Consider the following 19,434-nt stretch of genomic DNA (forward strand, 5'->3'; position numbering starts at 1 on the left):
CTACCATGTTTTATCTTCTACACAAAATAAGCATGTTTTGTTTTTGTTTTGTTTTTACTTTTAATGAATCATTTAACCATCATCATCGAACAGCATTATAACACTTACAAATATAAATACTTTCGAGTGCTTTACGACCTTCACAGTGCAAACATTCAATAACAGTGTATAATCATTTGAAATCATCACAACTTATTACGTAATCACAATCAATAAAATCACAAATATATTTACATTAAATGCGTTCTCTTGCGGTTGGTAGAATAAAATTATGGTTAGAACTCAATATGGCGGTGGTACAATGACGTAACGGAAGTAACGTTACACATTTAACAGTCAACAACGTTTTTGAATAATTGCAATGCGTAATTATATCCATTACATTAATACAAGTACATTTTACAATACATCGCAGAAATATATTCAATTATTCAATATTCGTAAACATTATTATTATTAATATTAAAATCTACGCATCAATACAATACGATAAATATCTAACGTTATTTGTTGTGTTTGTAAGTTGTTTTACTCTAAAATTTGTGTCAATTGTTTTCAAACGTTTTAAATGTCCTAGATTTTTTTACACTCTGTAAATATCTCTTTTTGTGGTTATGCTATACGCGAATAATTGTAGTAAGTAATATGCTAAGCTATTATGTTTAGATTTAGGAATTGTTTCATGAGTATAATTTAATAATTTTTTAAGTTTTCAATTGTTTATCGTTTTAAATTTTACGTTTTATCATTGACTACCGTGCCGCTTCTCGTCTAATTGCAAATTTTAATTAACATTCGATTTCAAATATTTGCTCTTTGGATGATATCATGATAGAATGATAAGTTAAGTTACGTATGTATAAATAATTCTAGTTTTCTACATTTTTGGTAACTTTGTTTACGTTTAGTTCTTTGTTTATACTTTTGGAATGTATAGGAAGTATAGGAGGAATATCTTTTGGTTCAATAAATAGATTTGGTGCAAACATTTATAACAATGACATCTATACGCTTTTTTTTAACTTCAATTAGTAATAATTTATCTACGGTGATTTACCTTTGAATAAAGATATGATGAATTTGACATTAACACGACTGCTAAATATATTTCCCGCGGTTATTTTTGATGCTTTAAATAAAAACATTGAAATATAAATTACACTTTGCTCGACAAAGTTTTGGCAAATTTGTTTTGCCCAACAACGCAACTGTTCAAAATGTTAAACGGTGTTAGATGAAGCACCCGAGTTGAGTTGGGAATTTGTTAGCAGTTTGTATTAAACATTAAGAGTAATTAAATTTAGAGTGCCCGCGTGAACAGTTTAGAGATTAAACAAAACTGCAATTGCGTTTACGTTTAGGGTAAATGTTTTTTTTTTACAGTTTTCTTTTTTCACTTAAGGTGGTAGTTTTAATTTAATTCTTTAATTTTACGTAAATTCTACATATTTATCTGTAGATTCAGCGATTTTTCGTTGTTTCACGTATTTAATATAAACCTAGCTACAGTTCATGTACATTTTTGCTATCTATTTAAATATTCTTAAATAATCTGTGTCTGTATTTTCTTTTTAATTTAAGTTGGAATCGTAAGCAACAGAAATTTTATTTTGATGCACATTGAATTGCACACATTTAGGAGCCAATCGCATAGCAATAAATATCATCTGATAGAGTAATTACTAAACTAAACTTACAAATTGGAGATATACGAGTACTCCATATGGAAGTTCATTTAATATTAAACGTTTTATGCATTTTATTGGTTCATAAAGTGGAGGGTAATAAAATAGAATGAAGATGTGCGAATATTGCAAGCAAATGAAAGAAAATCTAGTAAGCTAAAATACGATATATTTTGTTGTTTTTTTATATCGCAGTAAACTATGTATTGTAATGTGTAATCTAGTTAAGTAACTATTTATTTGCTAAGCGTGGCCATTCATATTTATTTATTCAGTGTGGTATCGATTTTATTTATAGCATGCGTGCAGATATACACGCAGTTTCATGAGATTATACAACTGTCATTTCCAATTTCGATATTGATTTTATTTTTTATTTATTTTCGTATTTCTCAAGAGTAGTTTTTATGAAATAAAGTTTGGAATATATTAAGTCGCTACGAATGTTTGCCCTTAATATTATATCAGTAATAATTTAAATTAATAATAAATGGTTATTCATATTTATTTATAATATTATAAGGCTGTGTTTATTATTGTCTTACGTTTCTCTAAATTTCGTAATAATATGTAGGTATTGCATTGATTATACAAGGTGTTATCCAAAGAAAATGTTAAAATATTAAAAACAAAGGAACACCTTGTATATAATGCAATATTTTTCTAAAACTAGTATTTTTCATATTTATTTAAAATTTAAATCAAATTTACCAGTTCGGATTGGTATGAACCGTATAAAGTAAATAAAGTAATATTATTACTGACGGTATAACGTTAAAAAGAGCTTTTATCTTTATTTTCCAAACCATAAAAATGTTAAATGTAATTTAAGGTTAATATTCCTGTCAATAATAACCTATTATTTCTTTGTATAATATCAGCCGGGGTAATGCAACACTCTGTGTTTCAAAGTCAGTTTTTCTTTTGTAATATAGTAAGGACACATTATTTCTTCTACGATACATTTTTATTGTTAGTTAAATGTCACGCAATATCGTAGAAGAAATAATTAAAGTGCCATTAGTTTTGTAATGGAAGGAATCATAAACATGTTTCGATGTTTTTAAAAACTATTGAAAGATCAGTCACAAATTTAGTTGCATATAGACCATAAAATATAAATAATAAAATTGTTACGTAAGTGTAAATGGTAAAATAATTATGATATATGCGATGCTAGCGCACGTTTTATACTTACGGGACGGCTAATAACAATCGTAAACTAACATTAAGCATTAAGTAGTTGTTATTGTGTTGTGTTGATCCGATGAGAGATAAATACACAAACAACATATATATCAATAAATAAATTAGACCATTTGTCTTCTGACAAAATTATCAAGTTTTGTTGACATTAACTTGAACACTGCGCACGATGCTATGAAATTATGGGAATGGTTGTGGGTACCTACATATATACATCCCGAAATGTTATTTAATTCAGTTTAAGTAGTACTTACATTAAGCCTAAACTCATCATGTACTTGTTTAAAACAAGCTAGTACATTCGGGTGGATTGAGTTGACCGAAGACGTTCAGCTCATACATACTGGCAATGATGATAAAGATAAGGTACCACACCATCAGAACCACACCGAGTTTGCGGTCCAGTTTCCAGCCGTTCATGTGCACTGCCACCACGAGGAATACAACGGTGGAGAGCAGAGATAAGGTTGAATAAGTCAAACCTACCATGAACAAATCATATAATTTGATGTTTAACAAGAGATGCTAACAGACATACCTTTACTAATCACGTTGACATGTGATCCAGGTTTGATGATTGCAGTTTGGATGAACCATGGTAGACCAAGGCAGACGAGAATGTCAAAAACATTAGATCCAACTGCGTTTGAGACCGCCATGTCACCGTAACTAAAAACATTTTTATTGCAAAATAGCCGGTTTCCTGAAGAAAATTGTATACTTACCCTTCTTTTATAACTGCAATACTAGACAGGGCGTCTGGAACAGACACGCCGGCAGCGACAAAAGTTAATCCCATGACTGTATCTGGGATCCCCAGAGTGCTACCTATGAATCACAACTAAAACCATGTACATTTCATTCAACATCCTATTTTAATTTTAATTTACCTATAATTGTTATCATCCAAACCATGAAGTACGAATAAAACGAAATCCAAATCATTGAGATACAGAATGTGAAAGGGTACCAATTTTTGTATTCTTCTGATTTGCAATCGGGCATTGTTTTCCTGCACATGTAGTGTATAGGATATACGACGTACCACGTGATTAACTCAACCATTGTACCCTCTAAACAGTGAAAATTGACATTTTTCCATAAATTTACTATTTAAGCAATTTAACCAAAAGTCTCAGGCAACCAAACTACACAACGCATTACCTGTGGGCTTTTCCAGTGGATTAACGACCGGTTGGTTGGGGTTATTCTCCTTAGGTCGATAATAACTAGGTGCTACCACCGGTGGAGGAGGTTGTTGGTCGCCATTTGCTCCTACCGGCTCAGTTTGTACTTGGTTCAAGCTGGGACCGCTCATATCATCATATCCTAGCATTATACAATTTTAGCATACTTTTTACATTTTCTCCTAATCTCAAAGCAGTACATTTCTAGATAAATTATAATTACCATTACATACCTTGTTCAATATTTTCGGGATTACCAACAGGGCTACCATAACTGGCACGTTTATTACGCTCCTCATCCAAGGTCTTGTAGTTGCTCACAATAGCAGCATTCTCTTCAGGAGTGGGCAGTTTGAATGGTAATGGAAGTGTGTGCGCCCAAGCCTCCAATAATGGATTGAAGTGGAGCGCCACACAGTAGACCACGTACATGATCAACATAAATAAGGATTCACCCCTTTAACAACCAAAAGACACACAAAAAATATTAGCAACCTGTGTAACCACTGAAAACTAATACTATTATGATCTGTTTGAGAGGTAAGAGTATTTGGTTTTGAATTTGTCGTATATGTAGTTGCCCTACCAGGTGATAGTATCGTTGTAAATAGTGAACAGCATGATGAGTATTGACAGGGCGTAAAAGAAACAGTCGCGCACCAGTGGCCACCAGTTGAGATAGCTGACGGTCGAAGTACACAGAGCGCACACGGAGATGACAAACATGATGTTGAACACGGCCGAACCAATCACACCGGAAACTCCTTTAAACAATTGATTATAAATTGTTTAAGGTTTAATTTCACCTCCAAAATAATATATTTACCTATGTCGTCTTTGGCAAAAAATACACCGATTATTACAGTGGCCAGTTCGGGAGCAGAACTTCCGGCCGCCATGAAAGTAGCACCGGCGACATCTGGTGATAGTCTTAATTCTAACACATGGAAAATGGAATTTAATTTAACACTAAATTTTTGGGGAGGAAAAATTGTACCTTCACATATTCGATCAAGTGATGCGACAAAATATTCATCACAAACGATGGCTAATCCTAGAAACGTGTACACTGCGACCAGGACATGAAGAAGCAAGCCGCCGTGTTTACGTCCCCAGGGCCCCATCAATGGCCTCGGAAACTAGTTAATTCCACAATACACAACACAAATATACAGTGTGTCTTTTTAATGAATTCTGGTTTATGTTAACTTACTTGTTCAATGGCAGGTGGCGTGCAATTGGTGCGTTTACGCCGCCATGTTGGATGACCTTTGTGTGGCGCTTCCGTAGTCAAAGGTGTTTGTGTTGACGTCACCGCTTCTTTCTCTTTTTCTTTTATTTCTTTCTCTAATTCTTTCTCTTTTTTTATTTCTTCGCGCTTTTGCGGCCCGATAGTCGATCTCAAAACGACGGGTGTTGGCGTCGAGTCTATCTTTAGCTTATCACCCACCTCTTTCAGCTGTTCACTTGCTTCTTTCACTGGATCATTAATGATAGTTTCCTTTACCACTTCCTTGATGGACACCTCTGTCTTATTGCCCGAGTGTTCCGACAGGACGTGGATGATCGAGTAGATCAGGAAGAAGACAGAAATCTGGAGGAACTTGTGGCGTCTTGTGCGTCTCATTCTGAAGTAATCAAAAAGGGAAAACCGGAAGTTAGCGAAAAATTATCACACAAGTTTATATTTTTCAGTTTTATATCTCAGTAAATGTCAGTGTATCACCATAAATTCACATAAAAAGTGAAATAGAACCAAAAAACATAAATTGGAGTCAACGGGTTGACGTCGTTGACCGTTATCGCTCGCACGGTGAACATTTACGCTATATTTTTTCTTTTCCGCGGGGGTGGTTCAATTACTTCCCTCCCATTTGGAAATCTGCGCTAGCAAGCCACAGCTGAGCACCGCAGGCCTCGACGTGCACCCGTGACATTTAAACTCGCCGTTTAAATATTTGCACACGTTCGTGTTTGCTCGCGTCGGGGTAGATTCGGGTAGATGTCGTCCCTTCCAGGTTGCGCTTGTTATGTTATCATTTTATGGTGCCGTGCGGATATATAGATATAAACAACACACGTGAGTGTTTCCGGTCTAGCTGTTTGGGTATGGCTAATAAAGCTATTCAAAAAGTGTGTGGGTAGTTGTAGAACCGGACCCGGAATGGTCGGACGCTCGAGCGGAACGACGCAAATGGTTAATGCAAACACGCGCTCGAGGGGTTATTAAAGATTCCCCAAGTGTATAATTTTTTTTATTTTAGTTTGATCACACCAGAAAAACACACAAAACGAAAACAGATCGATGCATTAACACAATTTTTGTTACAACTTGTGTAATTCTATTTTTATGTGAATCAAAAGTTAAAAAAGCAACTTGTCAAATTTGACACCTCGCGTGTTAGGTTTTTGTGCGCAACAAAAGAGCACTTAGATATATTTGCCGGCAATTCGGTGGCCCGATGCGGACCCGCGTGAAATTCGACAATTCGGCACCACTCCGGTGCGTTAATTGTGAATGCGGGCGTGAATAATACCCACTCTAAGATGTCAAATGCTCAATGGGCTCGTGGCGTATCAATGACGACGCGGTAGCGGCACCTCCGGGTGCCTCCAAGATGTTGTGCGCCTCAAAGAGACTCAAAGATGGCGCGTGAATGGCCATCAATACGATGCTTCCCAGATAGCGATAAGGAGACGCCGAGAGTACTCGAAAATATAATGGCGATACAAATCACAACTCTCTACTGACAAAGTGGATGATTCATACAGTATGGTTAAAGTTTTTTTAGTTCAAATAATTTAGTTTTACTCAAAATTTTGCGAAAATTAAAGAAAATTTAAAAATACGTGTTTTTTAAGTTGTGAAATACAAAAATCATTAAAAGAAAATAAAAATAAGTAGAAAGTCAAAAGACCTGGTATTTGTCAAATACATAATTCTACAAATTAAAGAAGGCGTACACACCTTTCATGTCCGCTTAGAATTGTCGGGTATTCGCATATAGTTTTGACTATGAATACCTACATTGGACTTGAAGTTGGAGCAGCGTCAAGCGCATCAATGACGTGCTAATGTGCCGACGCTCACGATTCTCGAGTGCACAGCTTCAACCTGATTCCAACCCACGCGCAAATCAAGTGCGAACGCGCCGAAGATAGAAGAATGCTCAGCATATCGGTGCCGCGATTGAACGCAACGTAAACCTCTTCAAACTCGAGCATCGAGAATACGCGAATGAATGCGATGAAAGCGATGAATGCGAATTTAAGCGGTTTATAAAGTTTCCTCAAAAAGATGATCAAGAACAAAGCGGAAATCAATTAAATAATGAGAACTTAAAAAAAAACTGTATAATTCTTTTCATATGGAAACTTCTATGTGAAAATAACCTTAAAATGGCAACGTAGCAAAAACGTTGCAAGATGGCGCCTTTTGCAACATCTGTCCCAGCTGTAATCTCGTTGGTGCGAGAACGAGAAAGTTGGCGCTGGAAAGTTGATACCCTGGTTTGGAAACTTGGAAGAGTTGGAAGCGAGCCACGTTTCGGCCGTTCCGGACGCAACTTTTCGCCTATTTACGTTCTGTTCGTTCGCCTCGGCGCAAACGTGCGCGGCACGCCGAAGCGACACATTCGTTTATATTCCGGACGTGTCACCTTTGCTCCATTTCCAGCGTTTCAGCGGTTCCAGTCGCTTCAACTTTCTCGTTCCCTGTGAGAATCCAGAGGACCAGAGAAGCGGAGACGAAGAGCTACCATTGCAGGGCTATGTTCGGTCACGCTTTCGGTTAGGACCGTTTGTGAGTTCATTCTCGCTTTCGCTATATGGCGGCCATGTCGGAAAATGCCAGAAATTATAGTCAAATAATCAAACATACAGTTTATTTGCAGAAAAATCTAAAAAGTTTAAAATTTCATTTTACGATGGAATATTATTCATTTTGAATAATCCAATAACATGTTATTATTATCAAGCCCTAGTTAAGTTAATTCCCTACCCGTACCAAAAGTTTAATCAAAATTGCATTAAAACCGACCGAGTTATAACTAAAATTAGAAATGAGTACTTATCCGCTTAGGACTTAATTTAATGTAAACTAAACAACCTCCACAAAGTTCAATAATAACAATGCATTATAAATTTACACAATTTATAGCGTTTGTTGATGTAAACCAATGAAAGATACCAGCGGGGGCGGTTAGCGCTCGCCGCGACCGTGTATCTTCCGCCATGGGGATCAATACCTTTTACTTTGCCATATCAAAACGTTTTCCTCTCTCGCGCGCTCTCGCTAAGCGATGAAGAAGGGCCGAAGCGACGCGATATTTCCGAGCAACATGCCGACATCCTTGCGTTTAGGGAATTATCGACTGCGAAAAACCTCATTCTAAGAAAATCCAAATAAAAAGTTAATAAACATGTTCACTTTAATTCTTTATCTAATTTAAGCAGTTAATAACAATTTTCTAGTAGTTTTTGCTACAAATTGAGGAAAATAAATGGTTTTCTCAATTTATGCAAGATTAATATTTTATTATCTGCTAAAGTTGTTTCGTAATGAAATTATTAGCGTAAATGTGTTGCACACGTTGCAGTAAAGAACGAAAGAGGACCCTGGGGACGCGTGGCAAGAAAATTTAATATCAACTTTCGAGCCGTGAGCCGATCCCGACCAAGCTTTTGTGCCGCCAGCGGCGCGGTAATAAAATCTTGATTAGAGAACACCCGTCGGAGGCAAATTCATGATGTTTACGTTTTATTCACGAGCACGTGATTCGTTGCCACGCGACACTCGTAAAAGTTCCACTCGATCTGGAATATAGCTTAATTTAAAGAACAATTTATTTGTCACTTGTTCACCAAAAGGAAAAAATACTAAAAATACCCATTATCTATTTTTATTTATATCCAATTTATTCAAACGTGTTTCCTGCAGGTTATATTTATACTTCAATGTTTATGTGTCAGACGTGTATAATAAAACAGATCCTAACGAAGGTAACATTGTAACGATGTGAAAAGCAAACAGGACGTGAATCAGAAGCCCAGAACTTGCTCCACGTCATTGTGAATAAGAATATGCATATGCGTCCGCGCGGAGGTAGATTTACTGCATGTAAAGGTAGAAGCGAACACATTTACCAAACGACCTAACAGCAACGGTGTAATAATTTATAAGGCTTCGCTAATTTGAGCGCCAGCGCCAACGTACGCCCGGCGCTTCCACCATCCAACATCTCTGCCGTCAAAGCGCAGAAACTTTTATGCGACACATATTTCCGGGAATAATTTATATTCGTCCCAGCGTCACACTGTCATCCTGGGTTTTTATCAAAGATGCAAATTACGTTGAATATTTTAGCGACGGTTTCGAAGCGTAAAACGTATAAAACTTTCAAAAGTAAACATATTTTTCATCAACAAAATTACGCTTTTATTTAATTTTAAGTTTGAAATTTTTGTTTAATGGTAATTCAGCATTCTTACAAACATTTTCATGTTTATTTTGTAAGCAAGTATTGAGTGCAGCGTCGTTTAGATGACGGAAACTGATAACTCAGCAACCATTGAGGTAAAATAAGGACGAGAGAGATCGTGCGCATCAAGAAATGCACGTTGAACATTAATTTTATGATATTTATGCGCATTATTGATAGCGAACCTTTAAATCGATACTAATAGACTTGGAATATTGTGCACACAACTCGTACACAAATATTCATTATTCAGAATATTAATGCATAAAATTGATTCGATTCCATATCAAATATTTATTTACACCCTAATGATGTGATTACAATAAAATTTAAAAAATGTCTCAACATCAGAAGGTTATTAATTTTGCGATTGTAAATTCATGTTTCTCTGTCAACTGTGCGCGAAAAGATTAGGCGCCATATGTGTAATATGTTGTGAGCGAATAGGTTATGTGTGAGCGCTATTAGCAGCGGCAGTGATTTGCAATGTTCATCAATCACCATCAATCAATCAAAATCAAACCAAAACGCTCGTTTAGTTCGTTCGTTCGACGACGACGTGTCGTGTCAAAAAATCCATATCAAACACAATGCATGCACTGTGAACGGGATCGCACTTGATGATTTTTACATTGCTACCATCTCGAAGGATGTGTAGTACTAACCTAACCAAAGATTTTCAGAATGGTGTATGTTTGGTTGCGCGGTTGTCCACGTCGTTTTTCATTCGTTTGTGTTCGGATAGGAAACAAAGTAAACGAAGTTGAAAACTTAATCGTTGTGCCGCAGGCGGCCATAACGCAAACACACACTTACACACATACAACCATACAATGAGTCCTCGTGTTCATAAGAGTTTTAAACGCGTTCACATCTATTACTTCTTTTCAGATGAGATGTGACAGAGCTTTGCTTGTCTTTCAGTTCCAGTCGGCAGAACTTTCCAGAGCACACAATTGCACTGTTGCCAAGTTTTCCGCAACAAAAAATAAATCTCTTTCAGGTTAAATTTATGCAATCAACCTAACAAACAGCGTAATTTCAAGATGAATGCAAGTATCTACGAAATAGGTACTCGAAGTGCTCGAAATGCATGAATTGCCAATTATCATCGAGCGAAATGAGGAAACAGTCAAATAATCGAACCCGAGATATTGGCAAGAGGTGGCTGAGTGAACCCGACGGCGGTCGCGCCTCAAAGAGTATATTATTATATCCATGGAAACCGATGGAAGCCCGTAATAGGTTTCGGTTTGCGCCCAGCCGCCGGCGACGATGCGATTATGTTGTTAACAAGCGGCGTTACGTCGCAAACGTCTCCTCGTCACGGTCGATCACGCCGCCAAACATCCACGCACAATATCCATACAGACTTGTGTATTGTTGGTGTGAAACCAACAATTTAACATGAAATATTTTTATATACCAATTTCACACAACAATAATTTTTTTATTGTTTGTTGTTTATGTTTAATTAAATTTCAAGTGTTTGCATTGTTCAAAAAATAAGAAAAAAAATCTACATTTTAATGAAATCATTTATTTTTGTTATTATATTTTTTACTGCGCACGCGCAGTCTTTATCACTTTTCAATTCTTTGTTCGACTTTCTTGCTTATCTCGTGCAGTCCAGTGACTTGCGGTTTTGATTGATGAACGAGCTACCGAATAGTTATTTAACAACCTTGACTTGCCGCCATACTGTCTGTCATGCTGTCAGTTTTACCCGCAGTGCAACAACTTTTACAACACCATCCAAAACACATTGTATATGCAAACATGAATGCAAAACCGTACCGAGCGAATTTTCTTGCGTCCTGTCTGTCCCTTTCATCCGCACACGGTGTTATAACCTTACACAATCGCGCAGTCACGTGCCATCCCTCTTCGATATCAAAGGCATCGCGACAATAAATTAAGCCGGCCGCGGCGGGATGCCATCGCCATGATTGCCATCGCCGCGCGTGGAGCGAATCTACACCCTTGCCAACGCATTGCGCTCGGAAGAGTTGATAATTAAGTGTCTTGAATACCGTTGATTATCTCGCCTCGACGTCGCCTCACATCACGCTCACGCTTACTCTGACGAAACTTCACTCACACACAAGTACAACTGGTTGCCTGCATATAAAAAACCTAACCATAAAACCTATCTACTTTAAATTAGATAAAAATACAATTTGAAGGAAAAGGAATTCTTTTGTTATTAAATAAATGAAAATAAATGAGAATAAAGGTGCTGTTTCACTGTTTGCAGGGGGTGCAAATTAACGACGTGTTTATGACCGTCGGTGAGGTTATTAAACGCCTGTTATGGCACGTTTAATCACGGAAAATTGCGCTTTTTGTTTTGACAGATAATTAAAAGTAATGAAACTCAGCGAGCTCCCGTCGCGGTCGTAATTCATCATCGGCGTAAATTTAAAACCCAAACGAAGAGTTTGATTAAAAACCGAGGTTGGTTTTTATTTTGTTACAGGTTTTCCAATTATCTGTGGCTCCTATTACCAATTATTTTCAGTTTTCGCAATTACGATGTTTGTTCTATGGTTTAACAAACACAAATATCAAATGAAAATTCTAATAAAGCTATTACCTCGACGAGTAAACACGCTATTTATATTGACAATAAACAAGTAAATATAACAATTGAAAATTCACCAAACTCGTAGGAAAACAATGCGAATTTTAATCGTCTAATTGTGTCTAATTGCGAATTTGAAATCTGACTCAGCTAGCTTACTAACTCGACGCAAAGTGCTGTGCTTGCTTGCAATGCTTAACTGTTTACCGTTTAGTGATTACGGCTTTCAGTGTTTTCCGATTGCGAGCCGGCAGTCACGACAAAACGACAACACGATAGGAATTAAACGCGTTTACTTGTTTGCACGTGTCATCGTGTGTCAACGTGTTTGTGCGTACCGTCGACAAATTGTGAAGCAATTTGGTCATTATGCACGCCGTTCATGTCGCATGTTATGCACATAATACACGTAGACGGCGGAATCGGAACCAGAAACAACCCGAAGAAAGGAAAATGTAAACGATATGAACGATCGCATGATAGACGCAACAAATAATATGTTTGTGTATACAGTACTATAATATTACGTTTACACAGAGTACTGATTTCATAAAATGTGGAATTTGTTGGAATTGCATGCGATTTGATTTAATGTTCGAAATTCCAAAGGAGGTAAAGTTATTTTAAAGTAATTATGTGTATAGGAACAGGTGGTACCTATAGTATAACTTTACGTGATGTGAACATTAAAACCTTTTATTAATTTTTAATTAAATTACTCAAAAACTAGTTGGGACACAATACAAAATCTTTTAAAGGCAGATTCAGAATTAAATTTTAGATAAAACAGTAAAGAGATGATTTGATGATCTGATTTCAGAAAAACAGGTTAAAGTTGGATTTTGTAAAATTCCGAAAATTGACACAAATCATTCCCTAACTCTTTATTAAATTAATTCAGAATGTTAGATAACAGCGTAGAATTTATAATCAAAATTATGGTAGAGAGTTCTACCAATTTTGCAAAGCACAATAACTGCACATAGTCAGCTTTATCTTTATTACGCTTAATAAACAGTGGAATTCAATCAAAAGTAATAATTTAATTTGTGCGCTCGCAGAAATTCGACGCGGGACTCGGATTTCGCTTTAGATTGGAATTCCACCGATAAGTATGATATACGGATGAATTCGGAGGGTATAAAACATCAAAACGAATTAAAATGGGAAAAAGCTGATATGTATAAAAAAAGTAATTAAAATTCTTATTAAATTTCAAATGTTTCACTTCCGATGATAAATAATTTGGATGATTTTTTGTGAAAATTGGTCGGGTGACCATCCCGAATGTATCTTTTTCGTTTTCGGCGGCGCTTCGAGGATCGATACGATCAACCGGCGAGTGCGGCGGACGAAGACGCGCGCCGAGAGCGCGCGGGGGCGGCAAAAGGGCGGCGTGAGGGCTGCGTGGCGCCCGCCAAAGCGGGATGTGCATTAACCGGCGTCCCGGCACCCCGGCGCCCCGTTTTCCGCCGGCCGCGATTCGCTTTACCCGCGCGCGCCATGGTCCCCTATACGCGTCTCGCCACCGTCACACAATTTCCAACGCGCCGCCACTACCGCCACCGCTGCCGCTTCAATTTCTATTACTGTTACATGAATGTGTCTGTTTCGTGTTTCGATTGTGCGAATATCGAAATGCGCGGAAGTGCGAATTTCGCATCGCGTACGACAATAAACATTAAATAATACATAATAATCACATTTCCCTCGTGATTATTATATTCAATTGTTGAAAATCAAATACAAAACATCAATAATTTAATCAATTTATTTAGTTTAACTTACTTTTTTGCTATGAAAGTAACTTTCGCGGACTTTTGAAATTGTCAGGAATTGATCCTTGATGTTATTGTTTATTCGATGATTAGTCGATGTTTAAGGTCAGCGACAGTGACACTGCCACCTGACACCGGAGGTACGTCGTCGAAGGATGAATGTAATCCAACACTCGCCACTTTCCTTTCACCGTTCAGCGATATTCATCTGTTTTGTTTGTTCGTCCTGCGAATAAATTCTTGCGTGCCAGATTAAAAAATTCCTGGCACCCTAGCACTAACACTGATATTTTATTAAGTGTAATTCGATCACTATTTTGGTTTTATTCAAGTACCATGACTTGATTTAAACACATGTCTTAATAAAAATTACTGTAATTATTTCCAATAGTTTCTTTTCAGTCAGTTCGTGTTGAATTGAATTTAATTTAATACTATGTTATTTTGACGTAACATATCGAGTTGTTTCGTAACCACTTCGGCCGTTGGTCTGGAAATGGAAAACTGAATATCCGCGAATCGTGAAGCGAGAACGCGCACGACCGTCCCGGTCCGCCGATCGAGATAGACTCGTCGCCGCCGCTGGTTGCCGGGCTGGCTGACTGGCTGCAGAGCGCGCGGAGGCGGTCGGCGTTCGGCGTTCGACGTTTCGCCAAAAAGGACGAGTGATAAGGCGCGCAAGCGTCGCACCATCACACCGACAGTCGACTCTGTCCCGATTACTGTGTCGCCACCGGTGGCGGTTGTACGGCCGCTACGCGCTTCATTCGGGAAATCATCGTGACTATCCTTATTATCGCTGAATGCATAACGGATTTGCCATTGTGATATAGGTTTACGCATACCAACACCGGCTTATTACTGGGTTACAAACGAGGAATGTTATAGTTATATGAAATTTGTAAACCGATTACCTACTTATGCGATTTTCTGATTAACTTTTATTAGAGCCAATGTGTGCCACAACGACAGATTTATTTTTATCGAGCGTATTAAAATTTTGTAGAATATTATTCAATGCGGAATTATTATATGTAAGTATATTATCTTATTTTTTGAGATTAGAAAGAAGAATAAAATGTCTCTCTTTTCGTAACAATAATAAAAGAATTTTTTATTCGTCTCCCGCTTCCTACGTATATTTTATATTTAAGTCCTTATGATTTATGAATCATTGAGAGCAATCAATATTTTTTATTTGCAAGAAAAAGTTAGCAACTCGCTGTTTATTATCAAAAAAATGTAAATTACTGACGTACACTTAAAATTTTCCACTTTTTTAGATTTTTTGCCATTTTCTATTTTTGTGCAACCAAAAATAATTTACAGTCCTTGTTTATTTATACCAGCATGTCTGTGAAAGATAAATGATATCAAGGATTCCAAAATGAAAACAGGTGAAGGAAACCATGGTAAGGTTGAAAATTGATGGATTGAAACGATCAGACTGTCAAAAATCATCAAATCCTGTCTGTGCTGTTTGAGTTACAACCGCAAACGCTAGAACGATGAATTTTACATTCCTACTCTGGGTGATTGCTGCGTTCATAACCTCGATCTACCTCTACATGTACCGTTCCATCGCACGTTTATTCCGACGAAAGCCCAAGCCTAGATGCCTATTCAGATCCCATTCGCAACCGACAGTACATTCGCAGCATGATGATAGTGAAACAGATTGACCAATATCGATTATGCCATCTGGGTTTGATCAGAATTGAGTTATTGAAACACTTGGATTAATTAATTAATTAATGCATTCAGAAATTAGAATTCTGTTTCATTACGCAGACTCAACGTTTTGACTATAATCATTATCACTGGAGTAAATTGTAACGCAGTAAATAAATTTGCTTGGATAAAAATACTTTTTTATTTCTTAAATATTTCTGCACCACTCAGTATACTACAACCGCTGTTTAATAAACTTAACCTCACCAAGAGCGTCGCGCGTTTACTTACGTTATTCAACGTTCACAGCAAGTCGAACTAATTTCTGAATAAATATCTAAATAAGTTTATAAACATGTCGAAAGCACATCCTCCAGAACTCAAAAAGTATGTTTTGCAGTCTGCCAATTCCTATAAACTTTTAACATTAAATTTATAGATTCATGGACAAGAAACTCAGCCTGAAACTGAATGGAGGAAGACAAGTTACCGGCATTTTGCGTGGTTTTGATCCCTTCATGAACCTCGTGGTTGATGAAAGCATCGAGGAGTGCAAGGACGGCTCAAAGAACAATGTTGGCATGGTGGTAAGATAATAAAAATATCTTTAATCATAGGGAAAAGATTGATACATTATCTGATTTTATTTTAGGTTATCAGAGGAAACAGCATTGTAATGTTGGAGGCACTGGATAGAGTATAATAGACTTTGACATCATGTATTTGAATGCTACACTAAGATAGATTACCATTAATTTAGAATTATGTTTAATTTGTAATAAATAATTATAAAAACAAGGAAATATATTTGTTCAATTATTCTTTCTAAATAGGTTGTTATAAACCTCCAGTCATGGTATATATTTTATATTCTTTTTATATTTGTTTTGATCATGTATTTTCTTTTAATGTGGTTTATTTGAAAGTCAATTATTATTTACGTTTTCTACTTTAATGGAAAAGTAACTAAATTCTAGAGATAAACCAAGTGTTACTCGTTACTAATTTTAAAAAATGTGCGCGTGTTCAGCACGTGTATTAGAAGTGGAACTGGAAGTTGACATAAAACATGAATCCTAAGTATGATCATGGAGTGATATTTATTGTATTTTAGTAAATACCTAACACAGAATTTTGCAAGCAGTTAACTTATAGTCGTTGCTTGGAACCGGTACTAAAAGCTACTACCCTACCGGAGCTACAGATCATTAGAAGTGAATATTTTAAGCACCCGGTTTAAAAGTTTCCTGACAACCATCGAAAGCAAAATTCCCTGACTCACAGTGACGTCCATTTGGTTGTATCAGTCCTGTCAGGCGTAACGAGGTTGTCAGTGTCAGACCAGCAGCAAACTCTGGACGGATCCAGCTGATTCGAATTTATCCTTTTTACAATCAAAATGCAAGCTAACCTTTGGAATATAGTCGGCGCATCGATCAGAGTAAGCTACTACTACACTTCCTACAAATTCAGCACTCAGTCAACTTCCTCAACACTTAATTAAACTTATTCCAACTATCGTTTACGTAATATCCAACCTCAAAACGCGACTTATCAAACCATATTACACAAACAGAGGTCAACCGGGCAATAAACTTTTGTTAGTATTCTAATCAGTTTTGATTTGGTTACAGCCGACGATCAAGAAGCAGGCGAAAATTACCGTATTATCCGGCATCCAGCAAAATCGTAACTATTCCACCACTCATGAAGCAGATATTGTTGTCATTGGTTCAGGACCTGGAGGATATGTTGCCTCTATTAAGGCAGCCCAGCTGGGTTTCAAGGTTATTTAAGTTATTAATTAACAATTAATACATGAATTAACATAATGGAAATTTTGATTTTTTAGACAGTTTGCATTGAGAAAGATCCCACACTAGGAGGAACATGCCTGAATGTGGGATGCATCCCCTCAAAATCACTGCTGAACAACTCTCACTATTACCATCTGGCGCACTCCGGTGACTTTGCAAGTCGCGGTGTTATGGTTGATAATGTGCGCATGGACTTAGAAAAGTTCATGGCTGCCAAATCGGGAGCGGTCAAATCGCTCACGGGAGGCATCGCCATGCTTTTCAAGAAAAACAAAGTCACCTTGGTTAAAGGACATGGCAAAATTACCGGAGCGAACCAGGTTACCGCGATTAAACCTGATGGTTCTACCGAAATTGTTAACACGAAAAATATTTTGATCGCAACTGGATCCGAAGTAACACCATTCCCGGGCATTGAAGTGAGTTAAAAACATCATTTACCCACACATTATTGCATAAAGTTTATTTTCAGATTGACGAAGATACAATCGTGTCCTCAACCGGTGCCCTTTCATTGAAAGCAATCCCTAAGAAAATGATTGTTATTGGCGCTGGTGTCATTGGTCTTGAATTGGGCTCTGTATGGTCTCGTTTGGGCGCGGAAGTAACCGCAGTGGAGTTTATGGACTCAATCGGAGGAGTGGGCATTGACGGTGAGGTCAGCAAAACCTTCCAGAAGGTACTAACCAAGCAGGGAATGTTATTCAAATTGGGTACCAAAGTGGTCGGAGCACAAAAGACCGGTGGAGGTATTAAAGTCGCCGTAGAAGATGTGAAAAATCCCGACAAGAAAGAAGAATTAGACGCTGATGTTATCCTGGTTTCCATTGGCCGAAGACCTTACACCCATAATCTTGGTTTGGAAGAAATGGGAATTGAACGTGACAATCGCGGAAGGGTTCCAGTCAATTCTATGTTCCAAACTGTCGTTCCCAATATTTACGCTATTGGTGATTGTATTCATGGTCCTATGTTAGCCCACAAGGCAGAGGATGAAGGTATTATTTGCGTGGAAGGTATGAAGGGTGGTCCAGTTCATATTGATTACAACTGCGTACCTTCGGTGATCTACACGCATCCGGAAGTTGCCTGGGTAGGCAAGTCCGAAGAAGACCTCAAGAGTGAAGGAGTGGAATACAAAGTGGGCAAATTCCCATTCATGGCTAACTCTCGAGCGAAGACCAATAACGAAACCGATGGCTTTGTGAAAGTTTTATCGGATAAGAACACAGACAGGATTTTGGGCACACATATGATTGGACCCACTGTAGGAGAACTGATCAACGAGGCGGTACTCGCGCAAGAATACGGAGCATCCGCGGAAGATGTTGCGAGGGTATGTCACGCGCATCCAACTTGCGCCGAAGCCCTCAGAGAAGCCAATCTTGCTGCCTACTTTGGCAAACCGATTAATTTCTAAATTTGAAATTATAAAATATAAATCGTTTAAAAGTTCAATGCTCGGAAGTCTTCAATGAGTGCGGGGATGAAGTTACGGTGAAAATAAACGAAGAAATTATGGATATGATTCATTTTTCACATGCATGCATACACATAAGTCTCTTCTCTGTTTCTTAGTATGTATTAAATTTGAAAGTCGCCGCCAGCAATACCGTTTACGGGGTTTTATTTCTTTTGGTATGGTTTAAGACCTCTAAGGTCGTAGTACCATGCCTGTTTCTGTGCCCACGTGTATTTTATTTTTTCATGTACATATATAATTTCTATGTTGGTTATGTGTGTAAAACTTATGAAAATAAATTTACTTCTTAGGAGATTCTCGAATTAAAAATGGCGTCATGCCTGGATCCTTATTGAAGTTACTTACATCAATAAAACTAAATTAATACTACCTTATCATTTGAATTCTGTATGTTGCGAATGTTGAAGGGACGTTGAAGAACAAGGTTGCAATCATATACTTTGGTATTCGCAAGAAATGCAAGAATTGATTTTATCCATTTATATTATACTGCTGCACGTTTAAAACTAGAATAACGAAAAAGAAATGCTTGCTGTCAAATAG

General features: G+C 37.3%; 3 protein-coding genes across 3 annotated transcripts; 2 read left to right on the top strand and 1 right to left on the bottom strand.

Annotated features, from left to right (window-relative positions):
• Positions 1-35: 35 nt before the first annotated feature.
• LOC135789979 (probable sodium/potassium/calcium exchanger CG1090) lies at positions 36-14,523 on the bottom strand. The gene is made up of 11 exons (XM_065300070.1): positions 13,931-14,523; positions 5,292-5,706; positions 5,076-5,217; positions 4,905-5,015; positions 4,665-4,842; positions 4,312-4,535; positions 4,056-4,220; positions 3,782-3,964; positions 3,617-3,719; positions 3,430-3,560; positions 36-3,373 (listed from the first exon to the last, which is right to left on the bottom strand). The coding sequence occupies exons 2-11, from the start codon at positions 5,703-5,705 to the stop codon at positions 3,174-3,176; spliced, it is 1,851 nt and encodes a 616-aa protein (XP_065156142.1). The 5' UTR covers position 5,706; positions 13,931-14,523; the 3' UTR covers positions 36-3,173.
• A 1,295-nt stretch (positions 14,524-15,818) lies between these two features.
• SNRPG (small nuclear ribonucleoprotein G) lies at positions 15,819-16,394 on the top strand. Its single transcript, XM_065300075.1, has 3 exons — positions 15,819-15,978; positions 16,031-16,178; positions 16,244-16,394. The coding sequence occupies exons 1-3, from the start codon at positions 15,947-15,949 to the stop codon at positions 16,292-16,294; spliced, it is 231 nt and encodes a 76-aa protein (XP_065156147.1). The 5' UTR covers positions 15,819-15,946; the 3' UTR covers positions 16,295-16,394.
• Positions 16,395-16,753: 359 nt separating this feature from the next.
• Positions 16,754-19,185, top strand: LOC135789980 (dihydrolipoyl dehydrogenase, mitochondrial). The gene is made up of 4 exons (XM_065300071.1): positions 16,754-17,032; positions 17,226-17,378; positions 17,444-17,827; positions 17,881-19,185. Exons 1-4 carry the CDS (start codon positions 16,991-16,993, stop codon positions 18,826-18,828), a joined length of 1,527 nt encoding a protein of 508 aa, XP_065156143.1. The 5' UTR covers positions 16,754-16,990; the 3' UTR covers positions 18,829-19,185.
• Positions 19,186-19,434: the final 249 nt, after the last annotated feature.

This window comes from Atheta coriaria, unplaced genomic scaffold, assembly GCF_025399875.1.
Source record: "Atheta coriaria isolate IRGN ID8LTWV9N9 unplaced genomic scaffold, Caltech_Dcor_3.1 hic_scaffold_3_pilon, whole genome shotgun sequence".
Taxonomy (NCBI): domain Eukaryota; kingdom Metazoa; phylum Arthropoda; class Insecta; order Coleoptera; family Staphylinidae; genus Dalotia; species Dalotia coriaria.

Bases quoted from the DNA above. Each gene is read 5' to 3' on its own strand.
- LOC135789979 (XM_065300070.1), bottom strand. From the start codon at position 5,705: ATGAGACGCACAAGACGCCACAAGTTCCTCCAGATTTCTGTCTTCTTC. The intron at 3,965-4,055 runs GTAATGCGTTGT...TTCACTGTTTAG, and splicing joins TCCACTGGAAAAGCCCACAG to AGGGTACAATGGTTGAGTTA. The intron at 3,561-3,616 runs GTAAGTATACAA...AAATGTTTTTAG, and splicing joins ATTGCAGTTATAAAAGAAGG to TTACGGTGACATGGCGGTCT.
- SNRPG (XM_065300075.1), top strand. From the start codon at position 15,947: ATGTCGAAAGCACATCCTCCAGAACTCAAAAA. The intron at 15,979-16,030 runs GTATGTTTTGCA...TTAAATTTATAG, and splicing joins CATCCTCCAGAACTCAAAAA to ATTCATGGACAAGAAACTCA. The intron at 16,179-16,243 runs GTAAGATAATAA...ATTTTATTTTAG, and splicing joins AGAACAATGTTGGCATGGTG to GTTATCAGAGGAAACAGCAT.
- LOC135789980 (XM_065300071.1), top strand. From the start codon at position 16,991: ATGCAAGCTAACCTTTGGAATATAGTCGGCGCATCGATCAGA. The intron at 17,033-17,225 runs GTAAGCTACTAC...ATTTGGTTACAG, and splicing joins TAGTCGGCGCATCGATCAGA to CCGACGATCAAGAAGCAGGC. The intron at 17,379-17,443 runs GTTATTTAAGTT...TTGATTTTTTAG, and splicing joins CAGCCCAGCTGGGTTTCAAG to ACAGTTTGCATTGAGAAAGA.